Genomic DNA, 27145 nt, shown 5'->3' on the forward strand with positions numbered 1-27145 from the left:
CTTCAGTTTTCCATCAGTGAAGTGCTTAGGACAATAAATAAGCATAAAGAAATAGCAGTCAGTAAAATAGCCTGTACTTTGCTTTTTACGCTGTGGCTCTCCTATCATGACTTGGGCTTTTGATGAGGCAGTAAACTTTTACGTAATTTCCTAGTATTTTAGTAAAGCTTAATGCTCCCCGGTCTATGGAAATGTTTCCTTTTTTGTTTTGAATCGTGAGGAATTTGACTGGCTGGAAGGAGCTTAACACTCACCCATAATGAGGCAGGACTTTTGCCACTGCCGCCACTGCCTGACTCTGCTTTTTCCACAGTATCTATGACTGTTGACATTTGAAGGTTTTTCCGCATGGGCGAGTTGGATGCGATGTTAAGCTGCTGAAAAAGCTTTATGGAGAGCTCGGAAGCTGGAGCTTGGGCTGTAAGTGGGAGGTAGGAGGAAGCAGGAGCTCGGTAGTGACAACGTGGTGGCACAAAGTCCCCAGCAGCCCCACGGAGGCAGTAAGGTTTCTTGCTATGGCTCCTCTCGTCTCACAGTGAAAATGCAAGTAAATAAAATTTAAGCATATGAAGCTTGCGCTTCGTGGCGTAATTAATTTGTGCCACCCTGGTGTTAAGTGCACAGTCTCTTCTTCTGGTGGTGAACCTGGAGCCAAAAATGAACTGTTTCATTTATATCTATATCTATATATTGTGATCCCTACCACCCACATCCGTCTTTTTAAAACAACATCCTCTACGCATTTTTACATCTGCTATTTCCAACTGCATTTCTCGGTACCGCTTTAAACACCACAGCCAAGACGCAGCCCCCCGGTTTCCGAGCGGAGCCGCCCCACAGGGCCCGCTGAGCGCTGGTTTGGCGCGGCGGCCGCGGAGGAGGCGCGGCCCGGCCCTCGGCCCGCCCCGCACGGCCGCCGCCATGGCGGGCGGAGCGCGCCGCCTGTACCGCCGCATCCTGCAGCTGCACCGGGCGCTGCCGCCCGCCCTGCGCCACCTGGGCGACCGCTACGTCAAGGAGGAGTTCCGGAGGCACAAGGCGGCCGGGCCTGCCGAGGCCCAGCGCTTCCTGCGGGAGTGGGAGGCAAGTGCCCGCCGCCCTGCGGGGCGAGGACGGGGCCGGGAGCGGCGGGGCCCGGCGGGGCGCAGGGCAGGCCCCGGCAAGGTCAGGGGCGCCGGGCGGTCGCAGCTGTTCAGAGGTTGGACTCGGTGATCTCAGAGGCCTTTTCCAGCCCAGTCGATTCTGTCTCCTCGGGCATGCTCCCTTGAAAGGCGAGCTCCTTACAGAGGTGCAGAATGCCTTGTAGCTCCATGTCTCTGGGCACGTTGTCTTTTATGGTTCTCATTGCCTTGCCTCAAATATTTGTGATCATAGTTATGGCCACACAGGTATATGTAACAGAGTGACAACAGTTAGATAATTAGGTATATATAAATGCACAATTATCCGTATGATCTGTTACAATTGATTATATAAGTCTATATACATATTTATAGCTACATACATAACTAATTGTATAATTATAATTAGCTAAGTACATAGCTTCCCTATGAACTTGCATTTCAGTTTTGAGTGACGTTTTTTCAGTGTTTCCTAAGGAAACAAGTCTTATGTGAACATTGCTTCTCTGCCTGACACCCCTTCCCCTGAACTTAGTGCATGGTTTTACCAAGGAGAGAAAAGCAGATCACTCCCGAGTGATGTGGTTGTAACAAGTTTCGCAAGCAGCAGAGGACAGAGACCCATAAGGTGCTTTCCCCACATGCCTGGACCCCAGCAGATATTAGCATATTAATAGGTCCCCCAAAAAGTCCACATGGCAGGCAAATGTGTAGACACTTCACAGACAGGCTGCAGTTAAAGTATGAACACAGCTGCAAGAGAGAAAAGTATAGACATGCTCCTTGAACTACTGGTGTGGTAGTATTTTTGAATCTCAAAACTATTTTCCTTTCTGTGGAAGGAAATTCTGTTCTGCTTTGCAGTGGAAGGTGGTTAGCGTAGGTAGCATCCATTGCCTCCCAGTTTACCAGTAGAAGGGTAATAGGGGAGAACTGACGCATCTCTTCTACCTGCAGTAGCTGAAATCTTGTGGGTTAAAATAACTTGGGCTGGGGCATCGGGAATAAGCAGGGAGAAGACTGCCTGGTATTCTCTACAGAGGAAAGGATTAAGTATATTTTAATTGCCTCTTGCCAACTGATAGATCCTCAGATAGAGAAATTTTTATCTACCTCTCAGATGCCTGATGCTATTGTAATTCTCAGTTGCCATTTACCTGATATTGCTGAAATGTTTCTGCATCACTGCTTTCAATTTTAACATGTGCTAAAAAGACAAGTTACAGGTTACTATTTTCAGTGCTAAAATCTTCCTTAAAATAGTTTTAGAAAAGGAGGTAAATGTTTACATTGAAATGTTTACATTGAAATATCTTTAGCCATCTGTAAAGTGAAGTAAACAAATAGTGAAAATATTTCTCAGTTTTGAAATGTTTTAAAAGTAGATTATAGGGAAAATTGTGACAAAAATTGAACTATAAGTAACTGAAGTTGGATTTTGAAACCTGACATTTAGTGCTGTTAGCTATGATATGTTCAAGGAAAGGAAACTAATTTAATAACTGTTTTGAGTGTGTGAGTATAAAGAACTTTGCAAATATGTCTGTCTTCTAACAAGGTGCTGGGAGATATTATCAGATAGTTAACATGTCTCTTCTCATCTTTAATTTTTGTTTTGTTCTGGGATCTTTTTCTCACCCAAATAATAATCTATTTCAAGTGTGGAATTTAAATGAGACTTTCAGTTTTTTGGCCTGTGAGACTAGCTTTGCATCTTGTGTTATGTTGTGGTTCTCAGCCCCATGAAGATTTGAACTAGGTAATTGAGGAAAGTGGACTGTGGACAAACATGGATTAGGTAACTCTGGGCTCTAATTACATGCTAATTCATGTTGGTGTCAGTCGTCTGACCTGGTTTTGGCTAAGATAGAGGTAATTTTCTTCATAGCAGCTTGTTCAGTGCTGTGTTTTGGATTTAGTATGAGAATAATGTTGGTAATGCACTGTTTAAGCTGTTCCTAAGTGTGCTTGCTCTAAATCAAGTATTTTTCAGATGCCCGTGCTCTGCCAGTGAGGAGATGCGCAGGAAGCTGGGAGGGAAAATAGCTAGGACAGCTGATCCAAAGTGGCCAAATGGATATTCCATACCATACAACCTATAGTATGTTCAGTATATATACTGGGGGAAGTTGGCCATGAGGGGTTGATCACTGCTCAGGCATGGGCAGGGCATCGGTCAGCAGGTGGTGAGCAGCTGTATTGTGCACCACTTTTTTCTCTTGTGCTTTATTCTTTGCACCCTTCCTGGGCAGTAGGACACTCTTTTGACCAGAAACAGGCTGGAAGCTCCAGGGCAGTTTCTGCAGGACACACCAGCATAGCTGTGAAGGGCCTGGTTCTTGCGTAAGAGTCGCACAGGTAGCCCTGAGTGAAGCTGTGATAATGCTAATTTTATTAAACAAAACAAAAACCAAACAAACCAAACAAAAAAAATCCACCCAAACAAATCACTACAACATTAATACAAACTGCTTGTTTAAATTTCCTGTTAAGTTTAAGTTTCCTTTTTTTTTTGGAAAAATGCATAGTTACAGCTCTGATAACAGTGTTTTGGTGTGTTGCATTTCCAGCATTTTTCTTTGCAATTTGCTTGTTCATTAGGCTAAGTATATACCTTGCTGTATGCACTTTAGTGTTGTCAATATTCAGCTTCCATCTGGAAATGTTCTTTCCTCATGCCTTCTGTTGCATGCAGGGCAGGGCATCTGGTACAGAGTGGCATGATGTCTCATGTTGCAGAAAATTAGTATTCTTAATTTTATGTTAAAATAATATGTCTTGATGTATATTCATCAGAGGGTAAAGATTATGGATATGATGATTGCAGTGATGTTTCTTGACTGTGAATGAGGATTTCAATATACAGTGTAATCTTAATAAGTCATCCCAAATGCTTTTTGAATGAAAATTTCCAAGGATGTATTATTTTAACATGAAACTACTTGACTATTGCTAAAACTCTTCAGGTTCTTTTTGGGTAGTCAGACCTTCTGGGTGTGCTTGAATATACTAGTTCATAGTCTGTGGTGTGCTTTCTTGTCCTCCAGTTTGATTCATATTAGCTAAATGGTTAGGAAACAGGCTTGGCATTTCAATCACATTATGTTTGCCTCAATTGATCCCCCTGCCTCCCTTACTATTTAAGTTATGCTGATTCAAGGGAACTGGGCATATTAATTTGAGGTAGTAGCCAGGTGGAAGTCAGCCTCTTGTCCTAGGCAGCTGGTGACAGGGTGAGAGAATAAAGCCTCAGGTTGTGCCACGTGGAGGTTCAGGGTGGACATCAGAAGGAATTTCTTCACAAGAATGGTCATTAAGAACGGAGTGCCTGGGGAGGTGGTAGAATCACTATCCCTGGAAGTGTTCAGGAAATTACTGGATGTGGCACTTAGTGCCATGTTTTAGTTGACAAGTTGTGTTCGATCAAAGGTTGGACTCGATGACCTTAGAAGTCTTTTCCAGTCTGAATGATTCTGTGATTGTGTCTCACAAACTGAACAAATTTCCTTTATTTCTTGTGAAACATAATGGAAAACCTGTAGGGAGGTTTCTAAGATCAGCTTTAAAAATAAAGGGGGCAAAAAAGAGGTAAAAAGCTCTGAAATTATATTTGCTGTAGTATGTGAATGGTTCATGTTGTTTTCCTGTAAAGGAGATGAGAAGGGATCTGCTTGTTTAGAATGCACAGAAATTGAGGGATTTAGTGTTAGAGCCAACCATGTAGATGGCTAATGTAGTTTTGTAGGAAACCTAAGCTGACCTATTTGCATTTATAAAATAGGGAAACTATCCACTGAATATTCTTGGAAGAGTTCTTAAGTGGGTACGACCGAATCCATATGTATTTATATAAAAGTAGAAGAATGTAAATATTGTGGTTTTCCTATCGTTGGTATTGGATTGCTAGTTTGTGTCTGGAAACTGCTGGAAAATATTAAAGAGGGATACAAAGCTTTGTTGTTCAGGAATTATGCTTGTTCAGGTAGATTCAAATTAAGCATATAAATTATTAATATATGTTCCTATCTATTTTCTAAATATTTAATATTTTAATTAAAATAATTGGTACTCATTTACAGGAGACTGCTGATATAATTAGATTGATACTGATTATTACCTTGGAATGCTATTGAATTAATGTTGACAGGTATGATAAGTCAATTAGTTCAACAGTCTTCTAAATCATATGGTAGTTGATGAGAATGCTTACATAAGATAGGTAATATTAAGATAGTATTGATTACTTTATTTCAGGTTGCAATAGGTACAATATTCAGTGGAATAATTTCAGTAAGAATTTGTTTCACATTTAAGCATTAATTTTGCAAATTACTGTTTTGTACTTGGCTTTTTTAAAAAGCCTGACTCTGTAGATGAGAAGGCCTGGACTGTCTCTAAGATGAGCAGAATCATTCTGCAGAATTACACAATGTTTTCTCAATCTATTAGATCGAATAAATTGCCTTGGAAATTCTTTGGCCACTCTTGACCCTGAAAACCTTTTTACAAGCTTTCAAATGAACTGTCTGGGGAACCTGGTCATGTAGCCTCTCAAGAATGACTAAATTTTTTTAATCAGTATATTTGGTGCAATACAAATAATTGTCATTCATCAAATTTATTTTCAGTTGTCTGTGTCACTTGCAGTATTTACTTTGCTGGGATGATTGTGGGATGCTGTCATATTTCAGAGAATATAGTTGTTCTGATACGTCTTTCTACTCATGAGTGGATACACTTACAGAACTTTTTCATTATTAATTTTCTGGGCGAGTATGATCTTCCCTCTTGATTTATTTTTAAGCTACTGGCACTCAAAAATATGTTGAAATGTTGAATGGAGAATTTGAAGAGCAAATAGTCAAAGGGGGTGGAAGAGGAAATTGTGGCCAGTACTGGAGTCAGACTGAAATGGGAATGGGATGTGTGGGTTGCTCTTTGTGCTGTCTTTCAGCAAATAATGTAGGTTGTATAAGTATAAAACTGCTGCTGGCGTTCTGAATTCTGCTCTCAGTTTCAGTGAAGTACATTACATAAGAGATGTTTTCTTTTCCTGACAAAGAAATACTTTTTTTTGGAAGTAAAATATGTCTTTAGGTTTTTTGCCATTTTATTACTTTTATTAAAGTTGTGAAATAGGATTTTAGAGTAGTATTTCATTTTAACATTACCGGATACATTGGAATTTGCTTTTAGTGATTTTAATGGCTATCTGGATAAAAACCTTCTTATTAAGAGTAAATTCCTACTGAGTCCTATGTTTTTATCCCCCACTTAGGGTGTTCACTAGTTATTAGTTTGTAAGAACTAAATTGGAGTCAATTTCCTCTATTTTCTTTTATATTTCTCAAAAGGCAGGAAGGAATTTTGCACTTTTCTGAGAGCCAGGGAGTTGTGGCTGATAAACTGAAGAGTGTGTGGGATTTGGATATGAATGGCCACAGGAAATCAGGCTGCTGCTGTGACCTAGCATTCCTGGTGGCCTGCTTGGTTGCAAGATTTGAAGTCTGTCTCTGATGAAATTTTGCCTGGGTGCACCCAGGATTTGGTGGGTGTCCTGAATTAGTTTTTATATGCAATTGCAAAGGTTGACCATGTGGATCTCTGTTGTGAAGTATCATGCAAATAGCATCTTTTTCAAATTATGCCATCTCTTCCATCCTTTCAGTGCTCTTTCAGATTCGGGTTTAGAAGCAGGAGTCTGCTTCTCTTCCACGGAGAATCCAGGCAGTCTGGGAGCTTTCTGAAGTGGTGAGACTTGGGCTAGCCTGGTGGATACCCACTTGCTTGTGCATGATGCACATCTGTTGCGGGAAGGGTTATCTCTTACTTCTCACCTGGAAAGCAGCATCATTCTCTTTCAGGTTCGTCTGCCCACTGCTGAGGCCAGTGACTTCTAGCTGGGCTGTTTTTTTTTTTTCCCCCTGTGTACATACTGGTTTTAGACCTTTGCTGTATTTTCCAAATCTAAAATTTTATAAATTGTGGCATCAGTATTCTCAGTGCTTCTGTCATGTTACCATACCAATTATCTATATGCTGTCATATCTGTGATTGCATGTAGCTAGTCAGATGGCTGTTTTGATAATTGATTATCTGCTAGTTGAAGTTTTTATTTACAAGTGTTTTGACACAGCAGGAAATAATATCCAAGCCATAGGGGTCACATCCAGCAGTAATGTCAGTCACTTGCGTGTGCCAGTCACCTCACAACAAGGTACATTGCAAGTATGTGCAAATAGGTTTATAAATTTCAGATTTATTGATATTTAAAATGTGGCATGAATTGAATCCCTGAACTGAAATTCTGTGGCAGAGTGTAGCAATTTTATTAGTTGTAACTTAGATTGAGAAGTTTAAATTGCTGTAGAAGTGGGGTGCATCTCTACTGGGTGTAACAGTTTATTCCTTGCATTGGGTAGCACTGGCAGGGCATATTTCTGTTAATGCTCTCAGGGTTGAAGATACTGTAGAAGTTTTGTGAATGTCTGCCCACGGACACCTTCCTAATAAGTACAGGCTGGTGACAGCCAGTGTGAGAATAGATTGCTAAATAAAAAACAGCCAGACACAGTAGAAGCAGAACCAGTAGTGGAGCATTTACAGAATTGTCAGTGTAAAAGGTAATTCAGGTTTCCATCTAGTGGTGGTATAAAATTCTGTCCAAGCCATTTGAGACAGCATGTGCATAACCATGCTAGCTAACATACTGTTGTACTTGTGTATGTGTGTGAAACTTAGGGAATCAAAAGCCTTTATTATATATAAATTATAAATGTAATAACACATAATTCTCAGGACCTCCAGATTTTTTTAAATTAGAGCTGCAATGATCAGCAGTTTGTTACTTTGTGCATTCAGATATCCAAATACTCTTTGAATGTAAGTTTATCTTACTTGCTGTGAATTAGGCTGATTCCTCTTTTTCAGTATTCCTTGACAGCCATTTCAAAAAGTTTAACATGACACAGGTTACTGAAAGCAAATGGGTGTCTGAAAAAGCTTTTCTTCAAGTTGTATGTATGCAAGTATGAGTGTTGTTAGATTTCTTGCTTTCTCTTACATTTAAACAAAAAAAAAAAAAAAAAAAAAAAAAGGAAAGGGGAGCAGATGGGTATTCTGATTGTTTTGCCTCCAGAGTTACAGCCCTGTTTTTAGTATTTAAAGTATTTTGCAGTAGAATTTAGAAAATCTTACCAGGTTAGGTTTTCAGATGAAGGTATTGAGGTCTGAACTCTGTTGCATTTTAAGACAATGTAGTGGGTCAAACAAACAAACAGAGTATGAATTGCAGTTGCAAAGCTACAAGGATTTCTGTTTGTGTTTTATTGACGCCTTCCTTCTAGCATTTGTTTGGTACTTGTGTGAATATTGTCAGCATGGTGTTTTGTAAGCATGGTAGGTTTTACTGCGTTGTCAGTGCATTTCTACTATCAACACTATAAACACTGCCAACTTTCTACAAGTGCTGTCAAGTACCATATTTTGTAATTACAGCAATAATATTATGAGTGCTGTAATTGCATGTACTGTATAGATGTGCCTTTCTGTCCTGTGTAGACACAAAATTGATATTTTCTGCAAGTTTAAATGGCATCTGGAGCACATCAGAATAATTGTTTGGAAACTGTTTTGGTTTTTTTTCTTCTTCTTCTTTCAGCATAATGTGATGTTGTACAAATAGAGTTATGCATCTTGAAGGGTTTTAAAGCCCCAGATTTTTATATATAGAGCTATACTTAGGACATAAGGATGTATACCCATTGAAGAATGAAAGATTTTTTATACAGTTCACTGATATTAAAGTAATTTAATTGCATATTGTTTTTTGCAAGAAACTGAACCTGAGATTTTGATCTCATAATCTTGTATTTAGTAGAGTCTTTATCACCATTCATGTTGCTTTAGCTGTCTTTTGTAATGCTGAGAGCTTTGGCTCTTTTGAGGCTGAAGCTGACTGTACTTACAACCATACGTCGTCTTAGTGATATCCTGCTTTTTGTGAAGCTCACTCCTGGGAATCCATCAAGCAGAAAATTTCTGCTCTAGTATTTTTTGTTTCTGACTCAAATCTGCTGATTTCAAACTGTATTTTTGAAGGATATAATTTGGAAAATATATTTAATCATAGTATCTGATAAAATGTTTGAACTTACAGCTTTTAAAGGTAATTTCCAGAAGTAATGTATAGTAATGAGGCATTTCTAGTGGACAAGTTAGAATTCATACTAGAAGCAGAGTTACTGAGTGTTGGATTTCAGGCTTATTGATGTGTGAGGGGGTTGAGTCCTGTTAATATGCTGGTTTTTATTGTTTCAGGGACATTAGTGAGAGGCAGAGCAGTCTAAGATGAAAGAGAGCATGATGCACTTTTTTCTCACTGCAGTAACTAGGTAAATCTGTAAAATACCTTCTAAATTGACCTTGCACCCATATTTCAAGACTGGCTAACAACAGACACACTGTAGATGCATCTTCCTTTTCGTTGTGGGAATGACTGAATGGCGTAAACTTGATAAACTAGTTTTATGCAACTTTATCGTATTTTTTTCTTCTTGCTGAACTACTCCCTAATTTAGAGGAAATGAACATTAGGTCACTGCAACATTCTTTTTTTATTTTTTTTTTTTTTCTTCCTGAACCAGAAGAAATGTGGTGAAAGGATTTGAGTTTTAAGTCCCCATCACCATTGCTTCTTTGGAGATGTCATGGCTGAAGGTATTGGGTGCTGTTGGAAGTATTGATATTTGCGTGGAATAAGTCAGAGCAACTGGTTTATTTTTTTGTGGGCCATCAAATACCATTTACTCATAATCAGTTTCTTGTTTCTTATGATTTTATAGTGAAAGCATGTGGTCTTTGTAATAGCATTTGGATTATAATAGGCAGTCTATATTGAGGTAAGAACTCACATTAGCAATCCTTAAAACATTGTCACCTTCTGGCTGACATCTGTAACGCCCTTGTGTGTACTCTCATGGCTGATTCTTGACCTGATGAAGGAAAAGTATTGTTCATAAGTTTGCAATTTTTAAAGTGTACACATGATGGCAGCAAATACTTAGCTAGAGAAGCCTTGTTCCTATGCTAGAAAAAAGTAGGATGCTGAATTTAGTAATATAAGCTAGAGTTCCTGCAGATTCAATTATTGTTAAATTATTTATTGAAATATATGTTGAGAATTGTTAACTTAATGCTGCAGATTTTGAGAAGGCTTTTCAACTAGAAAACTTTATTGTGGTTTCCACTTGGTTAGGCATAATGTTGTTGTAATGTGCTTTCTGGTTTGGATTTGCATTGGTAAAGTGTTTGGACAATGCTCTTGGGTACAGAGTGTGACTCTTGTGGATGGTCCTGTGCAGGGCCAGGAGTTGGACTGATCCTTGTGGGTCCCTTCCAACTTGGCATATTCCGTGATTATAAAATTCAGGTCAGCCGTGGTAGTCCCCAGGAGAGTATGCCCAGAGCAGATGGAACCTCAGTATGTAGATACAAAACTCTTTTAAAAAAATTTACTTATTTTAGTTTTTTCATAATGGATCTATTGAGTTTTAAAGCAATTGTATTTTTGGAAGTGTATAGTAATACTCCAAATGGAAATTTTTTTTCACCAAATGAAAAGTTTTATTGTTAGTAAGATGCTGTTACAAAATATGTTGGTATTGCGTAGTACTGTTTTCTTTAAAAAGAAAGTTTTCTTCAAAAATGAAAATATAGTATAAAATATTATTTATTCCTGCTTTTGTTCCTGGACACCAGTAAAACATTTAAACTGGATCTTTCTCTTTTTTCCTGTCCCTTTCAAAATGAATATGGCATGTTTCAGTGATTCACCATGATACTTTAAGCCAACAAATTACAGTTTGCCACAGTTCCAGGAATAAAACCTTGTGGAAGGTGTAGGTCAGCTTTTGGCTCTGGTACAAGCAGGCTTCTCTAAAATTAAGGATATTTTGGTTCATGTTCAATTATTTGTTCTGTCTATGTACTTTATTTGCAGTGGTTTAAACTTGATTTTATGCTTAGAATTAATTTTAAGGTGTTCAGCAAATCATGACATTCAGTTGTTTTCTGGGCCTTTTAAATCCAGTTTATTGTTCACAGTGAAGTACCCTGGTGAGCTATTTAACATCCATTACAGTGAGTCATTGTAAGAATTTATTTAAGAGATCCATGATGTGAAGGGTTTTAATTAAATGGCAAACATGTCTTTTGTTCTTCAGTTCAGCTGCTGATTGAGAAGTGAAAAGAAATCTCATTGGTAGTGCTAGCAATGTTGTTCTGGCTCATGGGCAATTCAGTACCGCCAGCATAACTGAAAGGAGTTACACTGTTGAGAAAAACATCATCATCCTATCAATCAAGAAGGAAGTGAGAGTTGCTTTGTGAGTAATGTGAACTCTGATTTGTCTTTTAAAAATTTTTTATTATTTGTTTTACTAGTGAATCTGATTTTTGTGGAGTGCTTGTTTGCCAGCAGGTGCCACTCCTCAGCAGCAGACTAGTTTCCCAGGCTTAACCAGATAGAGGAAAATAGTTGTGGTAGACCCTTGCTTTTAGAAACATTGATGGCAGTTTGCCTAGGATTGTCTTTGTTTTCCTCGATAAGAACAACCTATGGTATAAACAATCAAATATTTATATTTTACAATGGAACTGTTTGAAAGTTTGTTTTCTGATGATGCATTAAACCCCAGGGCTGCAAAAATGGTATTATGTGGGCTAAGATGCCTTTGTTCTTCAAAGTTTTGTGTAGAGCAGTATTTTAGTTGAATAGAGGATGACCCAGAAATCGTTTAGGACTCAGGGAGCTTCATTACGGAAGGTGGAAAGGTGTCTGTGTTGGATGAAATTGCTGAAAAGATGTAATGAGAAAGACTTAGAAGCTGAAGTCTCAATGGCTTGCAGGAGGCCAAGTCCTTGTAAAACCTTTACACATATGGAAAAACAGATGGCCCAGTTTTAAGTGTAAGAAGGAACTAAGAAGCTGTGCAGTGAAAATAGGCAAGGAAATCCTGGTAAGAATATTCTGTTGGTCATTTCTAAATTTTGAAAAGACATTGTCCTATGATTATGTGTCCTGGGACATGAATAATGATATACTGCTATCTCTAAACTTTAACAGCCATCTTTTTAACAGCTGGTGTGTTGGATATGGGCAAGGCCTGTCTTGGCCTCTGTAGACATCTTCAGTAGAAGACTATTTTGATAATTGGTAAATATAGTTAGACCACCAGACCTTGGACTGAGATGATGGATGTCACCTTTCCAGCCTTGACCCCTTCCATCTGTCTGCCAGTAATGGAAATACTCCTGATATAGCTAACAAGGTTTTGATTTTTCACACAGAGCCACCTGTGTGTGTTGTTGTTTTGTTCTAAAGGGTGTAGTTTTATATTCCTGGTGAGAGAAGATCTGTTTTATATATATGTGTGTGTGTGTGTGTATATGTAGATATATAAAAAAATATATATACACTTATTATGCCTCCTCAACTTCAAAAATAATGCAGACTACTTTCTTGTGGCTGGTGGGAAACGTGTGAAGATCTGGGGATGCCATTTGAGCCCTGGAGAATTAACTGTGAAAAAAGCCATCAGTGCCAATTTTATTGCATTCCCACATGTTTCCTGGGAAAGTTCTCCTTTAACTTCTAGTTTGTATTATATAGCTTGGGTTTCATCAGCTCTTCCTTGGAAATAGTATAGCTGCATTTTGTTTTATTCCTATCTCAGGAAAAAGTGTTTCTGACTTCATTTGACATTACAGCAAACTTGCCTCTCCTAAGGATGTTTTTTGTAGCATTGATCAGTTATCACTTATCCAGTGTTAAGAACCTTAAGTGTTTCACAGACTTAATTTTCTAGATGTTAACTATTTCCAACCTATTGGAATTGTTTTTTTTTCTGTATTCATGTATCTATAGCTGTGCAGTATACATGCATGGTGTATTTCAGGGGTTTGCCACCATCTGCTTCATTGAGTGTTTAATGGCTTTGACTTGAAGCAAAGCATATTGAAATCATAGGGTGATTTCAGTGGGTTCTTCTGAAATTGCAAGTGGGCTGCACAGTGTCCTCAGTGGACAGCAGCAGTGGGTGAAGTTGCTTTCAGATCTTTTACTGAAGTATGAAGGTAAAGCCATTCATGTATCAGAGTATTTGGTTAAGAGAAAGAAGTTGGAATTTTGCAGTTGGGGAACTTAAAATGTTTCCTGTTTGCATGCAAGAAAACCTTTTTATTAATTCTGCTTGACAACATTCCAGATGTTGTACTCTGCTATGCAGAGTCTTCAGAGACTTCACAGTGATGGGATTTTGGAAAAAATTATCCCAATACAAAAACTACACACTACAGAGGAGATACTAAGACAAAAGCAAGCTGTGTATGAAATAAGCTCTTGGCTTGGGAATACACCTCTTGCAGGGCGGGCTGGGGACTGTTCAGCCACGGCAGTGTTGAGCTAAAGGTGGGTGTGTACTGCTGAATCGATGTACCTGGGCTGCTTTGCAGCTCGCAGTGGAACAGCCCATTTCCATGCTGTTAAACTCTTATGCTCCAAAGCAGGATGGCCACACCAAACTGCCTGCTGGGAGCAGTCCCTGATCTGTGCCAGCTCACTGGCAGAACTTGGGAGTTGTTTTGCAGAAAGATGCTTGTCCTTGATCAATACCTGTGCCAGGGACTGTGGCACCAAGCTCCCAGGTTCCAGTACCTTCTCAAAGCATTCCCTGGCAGTGCTGTAAGTTGTTGCTGCAGACAGAACTCTGACTCCTTTGCTGTCAAGTGCAAGTGCTGCTTTTGTTCTGAATTCTTTCTGTCACCCATTAGCAGATTATCAACAACTGTTAGATTTATCTACCTTTCTCCAAATCAGGAGTTGTCATATCTGAAATCTGTGTGGAGATTGAACTGTCTAAGAAACAAGCTCTGAACTCTCCAGAGCTGTTCTGCTGCTGGTCTGGTGAAGTAAGAGTAAATTCTAGGCCATAATGAAATTGCATGTCAGAACTGGGTGGTGTGTCTGCACAGTAGCGTTTCTGAATGTTCAGCTGTAGGCAGGTGGAAAATACATTCCTGGAAGGAAAAGAAAGTGAAAAAACCCACCCTTGCTGTCTTTCTAACCAGGAGGGATTGCCAGACGTGTCTTGTTATTCTGCGTCCTAGATCTGTAAAATATTATTTGAATACTTACATTTATTTAAAATTTCAATTCTGAATCAATTCTGAATCAAATAGCGTTCACTGCTATTTCAGAGGCCTCTGGAGAGCATAGGCCAGCTGCTGTTCATAGTTGTGCTTTGTGTTGATAAGACAAGTAAGCACACACTTTCATCATTCCATTTTACTGATCTGCTTCTGAAATGTCATGGGCCAAGTTTACACTCTCTTGGGCTACAGAGATGAGACTGAGTTTGGGAAGTTTGTTTTGCATGGTGCCTTTTGGAGGGTGTTGTATGGGTGAAGGAAGAGCTGCATGAAGAAGCCCTGTTAACTTGTTTGGGTGACAGTGGCTATAGAGGAACTCCCGAGTTCCCTGGAAAAACGAGAGCTATCATCTTACGCAGTACCTCAAGGGCAAGCAGGCAGAAAATAAACCTTTGGGTAATGCAGGGTATTAGAGCATTTCTAATTATCCTTTGCTGTCATTGAACCTAATTTGGTGAACTGCTAAGATGCACTGCTTGTAAATTTTGATCAGATTTTTTTGGAGTGCTGTTGCATAGTGTGTATTGTGTTTCAAGTGGAAAGGAGGTTTTGTTGTTCTTTTCACTTGCATGTTGTACAAGTAAAGCTTCAGTGACTTTGGTCTAGTGAGGAAAATTATAAACACAGTGTTTCTTTTCTGAAAAATAGCTGCTAATGAAGTTTTGTGTTGGTTATGAAAAAATAGGATGGAATCTAGCTTCTGCGTGTGTTAGTAAAAGCTTGTATACTAAAAGAGTTTGAATAAATCAGCTGATTATTGAATAATGCCACTGTTCTATTACCGATCTCTTAAGTATGTGAACTTGTCTGTCTTTGCGAACTTTGTAGTTGATGTAGTTATTTGAAACAATTGCCTTGGGGGAGGAAGAGAACTGTTTGATATAGTATGGTATCTTCAGTACTGAAACATATGAAAAAAATCTAAAATCTGGTAGTCCTCAAAACATAATATCAGATCTTACCAATGTTTCTTTACCAATAAACATAATGTCAGATCTTACCAATAACCTGAGATTTGTATTTTAAATATTTTTAACTTGAGGCTAGTCATTAAAATATAACTTGGACTAATCTTGGGGTTTTAATGAATAGAGTAATAAAGCCGAGGTAGCCTGGAAGACCTTGACTGGAAGGGCCATTTTAGATCAGGTTGGTTGTAGCCTCACCCAGTCCTTCACACAAACCCTTTTGGGTTTTGCTGGTAGAGGTTGTGTAGAGGATGAGGAGAAAAGATTTGACTTAAAGTATAATTTTCAAATGTGAGGTGATAAGGTTCCCAAAGTTTCTTATGTTCAAGCAAAACTAACTACAGTTCTAAAAGTTGTAACCTAAGTCGGATTCACAACTGAATGGTACTGAAGTACGAGTGCTGACTCAGCACTCTGAAAGTACATGTTCACTGACACACATTGGTATCCTTTGTGGCACATTTAATCACTTGGTTTCAATCCAAGAGCAGTACGTCCCCAAAAACTGGAAGTCGTACTGTGTTGGGTTTTGCCTAATAATGAGTTAAGTTTATGTATAAATGTAACTGTGTAGGTGTGATGTTGGCAGTGTGTTTATGTTTCAGCAGTATGTTTATGCCGAGACAAAGTCAGCCATATAAAGTGTGTATGTCGTTGAAATGAGGATTCATGTGCTAGACAGTGTGGAATATAACTGTGATGGAACAACTTTCATGGTAATTAGCAAGAGCTTGGAAACCTGTATTATACTGATGTGAATGCTGTCTGCATTATTAATTTTTATTGTATTGTTTTTGATGGATTGTTTGTGCACTTATTTGCACAAACACACACTTTTAATGGACAGTAACAAGTATAAGAATAAATGAAGTGTATGAGTTTATGCATCTTCTTCTTTTGAAAATCAGTGCCATGGTATCCAAAAGACTTAATTCCAGTCTTTCATGGCATTAGATTGATATCTAACACTTTCACTTGAATTTATTTAGTAGTCTAACAGAAAGCATGCAGCAGTGTGCAGTGGATTTAGTTGCAGTGCGAATGAGCACTTTGAATTTGTTTTATTTGGCTTTGTCCTTTTTTTCTTCACCTTCAGATGTTCAATTCTGTTGTGTGAGATGAGGTTCTGATGATCCCTTGTACAATTGAGCATGTCCCATTTGTTGATTAAAGCTTTTGGTACAGTGATGCATCTGTCACTGAGTACTTACCAAGTTACTTGCCAAAGATTTCCTTTTTCCTGGGTAATGGGACTTCTTTGTTTTCATTTGTGATTAGATAGCTTGTAGGAGCATTGTTGAGGGAAGATAGATTCCAAAAAACATTTCGAATAATAATTTTGACAGCAGTTGGAGCAGAACTTTCCCAGGTAAATTCTCTACCTACCTGATGAAATATAGCATTACCAAGCTGGGTTCTGTAAAGGAAGATGTTTTACAAAGCTGTTATTTTTAAATTCACTGCTGTAATGGATATAGCAAAGAGTTCAGTGAAGATGAGGAGATCTGCTTTATTTTTCTCCTAAATATAGACGAATACAAATGATCCCAATCACTTTTCCCCAATGCTGTATGGTCTTGTTTTCAGTGTTTTCATCTTTTGAGAAATTAAAAATTTGTGTTAAAATGTTATGCTTTGACACAGAGAAGTTACATTTTGTTCCGGTTTTCTAGGGCAGCAGTCAATAGTCAAGGCTAGTCCTGCACTATAGCAGCAGGTGGACTTCAGGCTGGATTTGCTGTAATGCATGTGCCTGTGGGTTGGAGGTCCATGGGCAGCTTTCAACATCTAGCCCATACGGACATTTCACAAGCAGCCCCCAAGTGGGTTTTAGAGGAAGTGTTTATTCTGGTCTACCCTTGTCTTCTATGATAGAAATGATGCACGTGCTGGGATGGCAGAGGAACCCTTGCAGTCTGATGCCTTCCTGTGCATAGCCAGTGCTCAGAGCTGTGACCTGCAGCAAATGTGTGCTGTACTCGCCTGCTGCATCTCATGATACAGGTGAGGGGGAGGGCTTTCCCCTACATCACTAAACAGATGTAGTGGGACTGGTCTAGTCTCCCCTCTCAACTGGTGCCTTCACAAGTTACTTTTTTTCAAAGGTACATGAAACATTCTGCAGGACAGCAAATCATGCTAATATCCCCCCCTTTAAGACTGAAATAAACCCCTGCTCACAAAGACCCCAACAATTGCCATTCAGTGTGATCCATGAGGTTCTGCTGTGCTTGTGGGCAGATGTACACAAGATTTTCTTTTTCGTATTTGTATTTGGCTAGCAAGCAAAATCCATTAAGACATATAAGCAACGCAAAAAATAATTCAAGTTTTTATTGCTCAAATAGCATTGCATTGCTTGAAATAAGTCCAGAGTAATTTTAAAGCCATGCAAATATAAGATGAGATAATTCCTCAGTGTTGACAAGTCTTGAAACACAAGTGAAACCTCTTGAATAGCTTTAGTATTCTCTGACTGGTAGAAATCTTATTTATTGCATATCATCAGTGGACGGCAGGCAGAGATTTTTCTAAACTTATTATATAGTCGATTTGAAAACTCTTCCTGATCATATACAGTAGAAAAAGAACTTGGTTCTTTAGTCAGTATAAACAAACGGTGCAGTGGTTTGACACTGATGCTAATGATAGGAGTATCATTGTATTAGGGTGGAGAGAGCAGCTGAACAGATGGGGGTGCACCATACCAAAATGATTAAATGGTACCACTTAGAGCAGAGGCAGTTTATCATGGGACTTCTGGACATAGAAGTAGAACTAGCATGTGACACTTCCCATTCGCGCTGCCTTCGCCACAGGCAGGCTGCTTCTGCTCCAAATGTTAATGCTGTCTTTACCTCTAAGTGAAGACCATGGCTCTTGGCTGTGGAAGCACCTGTGAGGCTGGCAGCCAGAGCACAGAGCTGAGCTTGCCTGACCAATCTTAATGTGGTGCATCCCCATTTCTGAAAGGTTGCCCTCATATTTTCCCAGTTCTGGTGGTTTTGCATGCTTTCCCTTTAAAGTATTGAGGTAAATTAATTTCTGTTCCAGTTCAACACATATCTGTTTGCTTGGGACTGGACAGCCTGTTTTTGTGCAGAGGAAAAAATAGAGGTTCTAGGTGGGTGAAAATTTTTAGGAATACGTAGGCAGTCTGGATTTTTGCTGTGAAATCTTAGAGCTTTGTTAACTGAGTGTTCATTTAAAAATGAAGTACATACAGGTCTAAGCTATTTGGCATACTTAATTTCCATCCCTTTATTTTTCCCCTATCCTATTTTCCCTGTCATTTGCTAATTGAAAGCAAGCCCCCTTTAATAACTGGAAAACCTCTGGCAATAGCAGGAAAAAGAAAGAAAAAAAAAATAGAACAAGATACAGGTGAGTTAATTTTAAAGTATTTGTTGTATAGAGATTACAGGAGAACATGTGGAGGCTTGAGTTTGATATGTATTTGATCTCCCCAAGAACAGTACAGAATATTTGATGGGGTTTTTTTCAGAAGTACGTTCAGATTAGCTGTGTCTACAGTACTTTATTGAATTTTGAAACTTGTTTAGCAGATGACTGAATTTTCCTTTTTCATTATCTGCTTAATCCCTCCAGTCTTCTGTGACAGTGCAGCATTCACTTGCTGTATTGTGACAGACACTGTAAAAATCCTCTTAAATGTCAGAGCTGTTGGATAAACGGATAGTGACTTGCAGATGATTACAGAAGTTTTTTGGTTTTTCGGATTTGAGGGTTCTGATGCAATAGCGTAAAGATTCACGCTCCCTTTTAGCAGCTCTTGACCGCACTGATGACACATTTGTTTTCTTCGGTTAACTTCTGTGGCTAGTTCTGAAGTAGTTCAGAAATTATATAAAAATCTGCAAGTTAAAAAACCCTTGCTAAGTAAAATACATAGGTTTGTAGGCTTTAGAGTTTTTTACCTTAAGAAACTGCCTAAAGAATAAGCACAGTTTTAGAATTATGTTTAGAATGGGAACTTTTGGTTTCTCTGAGCATCTTTGTCTGCAGTTATGCCAGAGGACTTTCTGGCTACATGTGTTATATCACAACATTTTAGGAAACTAGAACAGAGTAAGGAACTTTATGTTGTAATTTTTAGAGCAGTAAAACTAAAGATGGAGGAAATGCTGTGATTTATTCTGTTGCTTGGAGGATATGGAAGACTTTTTAAACAATGTATGCTATTAATTTCATTTGAAAGAGTGTCATGGTTTGACCCTGGCCCAATGCCAGGCACCCACAAGAGCTGCTTGCTCACCCTCCCCTGCCACAGCTGGGCAGAGGAGGGAAAAGGGAAAAAAAAATTAACAAAGGCTTCATGAGTGAGGTAAGGACCGAGAGAAACACTTCAAGGGCAAAAGAGGCAAAGTGAATTTATTATTAACAGAATCAGAGGAGGATAATGAGAAGTAAAATAAGCCCTTAGAACACCTTCCCCCCTCAGCCCCTCCCTCCCTCCCACCGACAGCGCAGGGAGACAGGGCGTGGGGGTTTGGCCAGTCCATCACTGAGATTTCCTTCTGCTGCTCCAGGAGAGGAGTGTTCCCCTGTGAGGCCGTGGGGTCCCTCCCACAGGAGACAGTTCTCCCTGAACTTTCCCGGCGTGGGTCCCCTCTCAGGAGCAGCAGCCCCACCGCCCCTGCTGCAGCGTGAGTCCCTCCCACGGGCACACAGCCCTCCCAAACTGCTGCGCCATGGGTCTCTCTTCTGCGGGGTGCAATGCTCCAAGGACAGGCTGCTCCAGCCTGGAAGCAGGGCCCTCTCTCTCCACCAGGTCTCCCAGTGGATCACAGCCTCCTCCAGGCATGCACCCACTCCAGCATGGGCACCTCCCCCACAGGCTGTGGATGGATCTCTTCCGTCCCCATGGACCCATGGGCTGCAGGGGGACAACCTGCTTCACCATGGTCTGCACCACGGCCTGCAGAGGAATCTCGGCTCCAGCACCTGGAGCACCTCCTGACCCTCCTTCTCCATTGACCTGGGTGTCACCATGTTGTTGTCCCTCACATGTTCTCACCTCCTTCTCTTCTCTGACTAGAATCCAAAATCTTGTGACTTTGTTTTGATTTTCTTCTTAAATATGTCACCACAGAGGCATTACCAACCTCTCTCATTGGCCAGCAGCATGTCCGTCTTTAGAACCATCAGCCACTGGCTCTGCTGAACATGGTGGGAAGCTTCCTGCAGCTTCCTCACAGGAGCCGTTTTTGTGGCGCCCCTGCTACCTAAAACCAGGCTGTGCCAAACCAATACACAGAGGGAGGTGTATGTGTATACAAAGCATATGTGTGGTCTAAAACTTGAACATCATTTAACATATTTTGCTGCAGCAACAAGAACTTAAAAAATTTGCACTAGGTCTAGCACAGAGAGTAATAAGTTAACCTTTTTTGCCTTTTATTAAGTACTGTGAAGTAAATGTTAATTGCAGTAACAAGCTTTTTTTCCACAGAGTGAGTTTACCAATATAGACCAGCATATTGTTAGTTGTCTTAAGGAAAATGTCAGTTATATCAATTTGCATTTCTTTTCAAAGAGATGTCTCATTGCTGCTATTTAAAAGTAAGAAGAACTGAATTGCAGCCAAATTACTGTGGCCAAATACACTGATTTATTTTTATAGAGTAGGACCTTCATAAGTTCCAGACTAAATGTCATACTTAGATAAGTAACATCCTTATAAGAATTCACCTGTGTTTCCCAGTGGCAGTATTCTTTAAATTTTTAAAATCATGAGTCTGCCTGTGAGTAGGCTTTCTTTTATTGATGGTCAGTCCCCTAGGTAGTGCTCTGTAAAGAGCACACCTCAAAATGTTTTTGTCTTCTTGAAGAAGCAGTTTGTTCCGGTTTGGCCAAATTTAGAAATATATCCTCTGAGAGAAGGCACAACCACCCCTCCCCCACCAGATTCAGGAAAAAATAAATTTTCCTTGAAGGAAAGTGAAGGAGATAAAACTATTTATTTACCAAACACACAGGAAAAGGAAAATAATGCTAAATAATAAAATCTTTCGCTGTGGAGGAAAAACCTGGGAAAGTGTTAGAGTCCTCCCTTTGGTCTCCTCGGAGCTGGGGCTTGGCCCAGGGCCAGGCCCTCTGTGCTCGGTGTAAAGTCCTCCCGACGTGCTCTGAGGTTGAAAGCAGTCCAGTAGAAAAGGGAGAAAATCCGGAATTCCAGGGAAGGAAAAACAAAGTCCAACTCTCAGTCTCTCTCCGGAGAACAAGAAACTGAAACAACTGGCCAAAAGCTGACTGGAAAGCCGCAAGCCGGGTGCTTCCTCGCTTCCCTGCCCCAGCTGGGGAAAAAAACCTGCTGTCTCTGTGTGACCTTGAACAAGCTGCAAACTGCTTTGGAAAAGTTTTGCTCAGTTTTTTCCTTCCCCCTCTCAGGCTCAGTTTAGAGGCATAGAAAGACGCAAAAATTAATTTCTGGGCATAGGCAGCGATATGGGGTACACATCATAAGGTCACCCCAAGACACAGTTAGATAAACTTCCATGACTCCTTGTTTGTCTGTTTTAAATGCCTCCACAAGCACTGACGTAGGGCTTGTCTCTCTCCCCTTTTGCTGGAGGCACCATGGTAATACTGGCCAAAAAAATCAGCCTCTGATTCAGTGTTTTCTGATGCCAAATTTGCTTTGCTAAATTAGTATCCTATTTATTGTATTGGAATAGGTAACGTTGACTATGTTCATTTAGAACTGGAGAAGTTTCTGTCTGTTTGTCCTAAGGGGTGAATCTGACTTCTACACTAATGACCTTTTTGTATGTTTATTAAATATTGTCCATAATGTTTGCTTAATTCATTCAAGCACGTGTTTCTTCTACAGCTCCATTGAACTAAAAAATTCAGTGCACCCTCGGCAGAAGGGTTATTTGCGGTGTCACAGAAATCAATGTGAGATGCCTATTAGTGGATTAATTTTTTGTTTATACTTGAGGTTTTCTTCGTTGCTGTTAGTTTTTGTTTCTAATGAGCATATAGAAATGTGTGCAATGGGAAAATAAGAATGCCAGATCTCCGTTGGATATATATATGCACTTTAAATGCATCATTAGAAGAACATGCATGGAAGTCTTTGAAGTGTTATCATCTGGGATATATAATCTTCTGCATGTTAGTATCTAGCGGCCTGGCAAGTAATGTGGTTGTCTTGGAAACAGGCTTTATTTTCCTTTTGTGAATATCTAGATGTGAAATCATCATCTTCCTTGAAAATCTAGAAGTAATACTTCTTAAAGAAATAACTGCAGATTTAAGATGCTTATCCTCTATTTAAAGAATTGATACAGGAGTCTGTAAGTGATGTTTGCATTGTGAACTTTAATTATAGTTGTGTGCTTATGTTGCTAAAACAGTCTTTAGTGGTTTTTTTAGGTAAAATGCCTGTACTTAGTGTTGATATTTGTCTGGGAATTATCTGCAGTGAAACACTTGGCCAAGATTTCCTAGCTTAATGTTTAAATAGAAATATTACAGTGTAACTGATATGTTAGAAGTGAAATTCCTAAAAACAAACTGATACTATGGTTTCCAGTCTTTTCCCTTGCCTTGTTTGAAATTAACAGCATGTGATAAATCCTTGGATGTTCTGTGAGATTATAGCATAATATTTGCCAGACGAAACATCAGCTGTAGACAAAAGTGCAGAGAAAAGCTTTTTTGTTAGCCAAAGAGCTGCCATGCATGACATAAAATGCCAAAGTAAAATAGAAACTGAGTCAAGAAATAACTATCTTTCAAATTGCTGGGGTTTTATTAGGATTTGTATGAAAATATGAAATAATGTTCTTGAAATTTAATTTTCCTGGTCTGTGTATTATTTGTCCATTCACAGCAGTCTGATAGTTTGGTACTAGCAACAGTGTAATTTCCTAATTTTTACAGATGAAGGTCCAGACTGAATAATTTTCCATGTTTTGTTCTTAAATTGTTACGTTTAGTAAGTTTTTTAGTGGGGTTTTTAATACAGTTCTCTTCCAAATATTTTTGTCTCCATTACCAATTTAAAAGGCTTTAAAATACTGATATGTACTTCAGAGAAGAATATTTTTTAAAGTCTCTCATAAAAGAACTGTTTTTTTCAGTGGAACTCACACTTTGAATGATACAACCTGTCCAAGGATAGAGAATCATGGAAAGATCTTGTTTAGCCATTGGAACCCAATTGTGTGACCATTTCTTTCATTCTACCTCCCATCTCTTCCTCCTGCTTCATTTCTTGTGCTGCACCCACATTTCAGATTGATCTCTCTTTCCAGAACTTAATTGGCCATTTTATTTTTGCTTAAATGTTCAAGTATGTTCCAGGTTTTTTTAGCTTCTGTATTCCCTAGAATAAGATCAAGCTTTCTATATAAGGCCTGAGATGAAGCTTATTGCCTAAGTGGAGAGAATCTTAAAGACTATGGTTGTTACCAGATGATGCAAAAAGCTTTTAGTGACCTGTATATTGGCCCCAATGTACAGTAGGGGTGTAAGTATTCTGCACCCAGAAAGAAATAAATAATCACAGCTTGTTTTTCCACAAATGACAGTAGTCACTGTGATGTATTCTAATAGTGTTGTGTTCCATTTTGGATGTAATAGCATTTATATATGTTTACCTTGATGGCCAGGCCATAAACTTCCCACTTTCACCTCAAATTATGATCTCATAAATCTTAAAGTACATTGAAATAACATGTTATTTAAGCTACAAAAAAAAGCTGAGTTAGTCCTTGAGCTTTTTTCACATTCTTCTAAATAAATGTCATTTCTTCCAGTTTAACAATATTAGTTAACTGTATTCAGAAAAAGCAGTCCATTTTATACCTTCCTGATCAAATAATAATTCTCCATGCTGATTACTAAGTATTACATAATTATATTCCCTGACTCCATTTTAGTGGAACAATTTTTCATTCTTTGCTCCCAACCTGCAAACAAGGAAGCAGCTAAAAAAAAAAAAACCAAACCCCTTATGGTAACAATTCTATGTAGTTACAGTATGTGCATCATTGTGTTACTGTGATCAGTTCCCTGAAATTGGTTGATAGTCAGAGACTCTAGCATCCTTCTTGAATATCCTAGGAAAACCTGATATTGTTGACGTTCTCATGGCTTTTCCTTTCAGATTAATGGTAAACTTCGATGTTTTCTTGTTCCTATTCTTTATGATACAGAGATGTAGTCCTGGAGAAATCTGTTTTACCTCTGTGCATTGTAATTAGAAATGGTGACATGGTCTTTCATCCCCAGAAATGAAATTATGCATAATTCAAAGTTAGTTATAAATAGGAAGTACAGTTTTTTTCTCTCATGTGTTTCACTTCAGGATGTTGCCAAGTCTGGTATCAGCAGCGTTAGAAAAAGATAAAACAAATTCCAGGGGAAAGATTGTAGAATCAATCAAGGAGAAATGGTATTTTTGTTGCCTTTTGTAATTAAAAAGCACAAAACAAAATAACTAATGAACATTTCCTTTTACCATAAGCAAGGAAGTTGGTTAAATACAGTCATTTACAGCCAGAGACGCAGAGACATGTAGTAGCTTTCTCAGTAATGAGACCCGCATCTCTGGAGAACAGTGTATCCAGTCATCACATCATGTTTAAGACAGAAGTTTCTCTCTCCAATGCCCAGCAGAGAGACAAGCTACATCTCTAGCTTCACTTAGGCACGTGATATTTAGGTGTAGGCAGTCCCATTGCAAGTGCATGACTCAGCTTGAAATGACCTGTGCAAATCTTTCCATCTAATAATGGACTGAAATACAAAATAGCTTATCCAAGCTGCTCTTCACACAACTTGTTTTAGAGCTTCTCATAAATTACAACTGGGTGTGTTTGTTTGAAAAGGGAGGATTTTGTTTCATCTGTGTAATTTTTTGGGGAGTTGGAGATGTATCTGGTAGTGAGATGGATTCTCCATACTCATCATCTCATAGGCTACTCAAGAAACCAGTTTGCCATCTGGCAAACCGTGTCAATTTTGTACCTTTTGTGTCTTGCATTTGCTTAATAAAACCTGTGTGCTGCTCTGCTGTTCCTGTGTTTCCTTAATTTTCTGGAGTGTGACTGTAGTGGCTGCTTCAGCAGAGGGGCAGGGACAGTGACTGTGAGTTACCAACTCTGATGTAGCCCCATTTTTGGATGTTTTTCTCTTTGGGGATTCTTCAACTGCCCTGCTCAAAAGGCAGTGGTGCACAGGGGAGGAGCAGGGAACTCCTCCTGGGGGGAACACATTTTTCATTTGCTGGATTTGAAAAAAATGCTTTAAATTTTTTTATTTTGTTCTTACATGTAATCTGAAGTTCTCAAAATTTTATATGAAAATGTGCTTTCCTTTAATTTCTGAAAAGAGTGCTTTTTTTTTTAAAAATAAGAATGAGTAATGTTTCAGCATTAATAAAGTACTCTATTTGATACCTTTTTTGATTCTTGTTTATAGGCATTTTAAGTTTCTTCGTAGTGTTCTTAGGACTTAAGCTACTCAGTCTAGTTTTTAAGTGTTTGTGAGTAAAATGTATATGAATAAAACATACTTATTTAATATGTTGTATCCTAACTTCTGCTTAATTGAAACTTTTATTATAAATGGACAATATCAAGGGTGGCTGAAATTTGAAATGTGACAGATTCTGTAGCTTGTTTAAGGCATCTTATTCTTTACATCTAAGGGCTGTCAGAAGGTGGTAAACAGGTCTGTGAACAGCAGCATTTATAACCAAATTGCTTTCATGAGATACAGATGAATCATTCCGCAGGAGAGCTAATTATGTCTGTAGCCTGAAGCATAGCCACAGGTATCCTGGCCGTTAGCTACCTTGGTGCTTCACTCAAGCCAAAGAGCTTGTGTTTGCAGTGTGTTCAGTTTGAACGACAAAGGTTTGTGTGTGAATCCAAGGAGGACTGGAATATTATTTAAGCAATACCTCAGGATAAGCAGTGGTAAGCAGAGGACATGGACATCATTTTGTCGCTTACCTGCGTTGTTAGAGCCTTTGTGGGCTTGCAGCACCATCCCAGGTTTCTGACTTAGCAGCATTGGCCCCCTTAGCCCAGACTGCTCTCTGAAGGCTCCTGTATGGCTTTCTTCAACATGTTAGTGCTGGGTTTTGAAGCCAGAAAACTTTGCGTTACTTTGCACAACTCTGCCTCCCTTAGTAGATATTAAAGATGATGCTGAAAGACTGTGTGCTCTGATGCTGTTAATGAAGGAGAAGCTAGAACAAGAAAACATGAAGAAAAACACTGGTTTCTGTCATAAATAAGCTTGTCTCTGTTTCTTTCTTGTATATGCTTGGTGTGTTGTTATGCATATGATGGATGCTGAGGTGATTCAAATGCCTCAGGAGAAAGTTGTTTTTTCACTTTCTATCAAGACTTGCAGTAGGAGCTGGACATCTTTATTCCTTGGAGGTGCTCTGCTGTGCTGGCTACCTCAGTGAAAGTCTTGATTCTTCATTATGTTGCCTTTTCCCCAGCAATTACTATTTTAATTATTCACATAAGAAACTCATCTAATGCTCTCATATGTCATTACCTGGTATCATTCAAATACCATTGGATGGGTATTTTCAAAAGCAGGGGGAAGGCTTACTCAGAGCCCTTTGTAGTATATTGATTTTTCTTTTTTTAGGTGTTAATGGTGTGACCTTTACAAAACTAAAGGTAATTTGAAATTTAAATTTTGAAGTCGATAATACATTGCTCAGGATGTGTGACTTTACATAGCTGTTTATTCACATAGGTTAATTAATTTGGCAGTAATTGTATTTTATGCAATTTTTAAAATGTTTAGGGCTATTTTAAGTGGTCTTATCTGGTGAAATACAGATTG

General features: G+C 39.0%; 1 protein-coding gene across 2 annotated transcripts in view; it reads left to right on the plus strand.

The window, feature by feature from the left end:
- Positions 1-912: 912 nt before the first annotated feature.
- The window catches only part of SDHAF3 (succinate dehydrogenase complex assembly factor 3), a 33292-nt gene continuing 7059 nt past the window's right edge, over positions 913-27145 (plus strand). Inside the window, exon 1 of one of the 2 annotated variants that reach the window (XM_082296247.1) lies at positions 913-1164. In XM_082296247.1, the coding sequence (XP_082152373.1) occupies positions 922-1164 (243 nt within the window). In that variant the 5' untranslated portion in view covers positions 913-921. The remainder of the gene's footprint in view (positions 1165-27145) is intronic. The other variant, XM_082296248.1, reaches the window with a different exon arrangement.

The sequence above is a fragment of the Coloeus monedula genome (assembly GCF_965178545.1).
Source record: "Coloeus monedula genome assembly, chromosome: 1".
Lineage (NCBI taxonomy): Eukaryota > Metazoa > Chordata > Aves > Passeriformes > Corvidae > Coloeus > Coloeus monedula.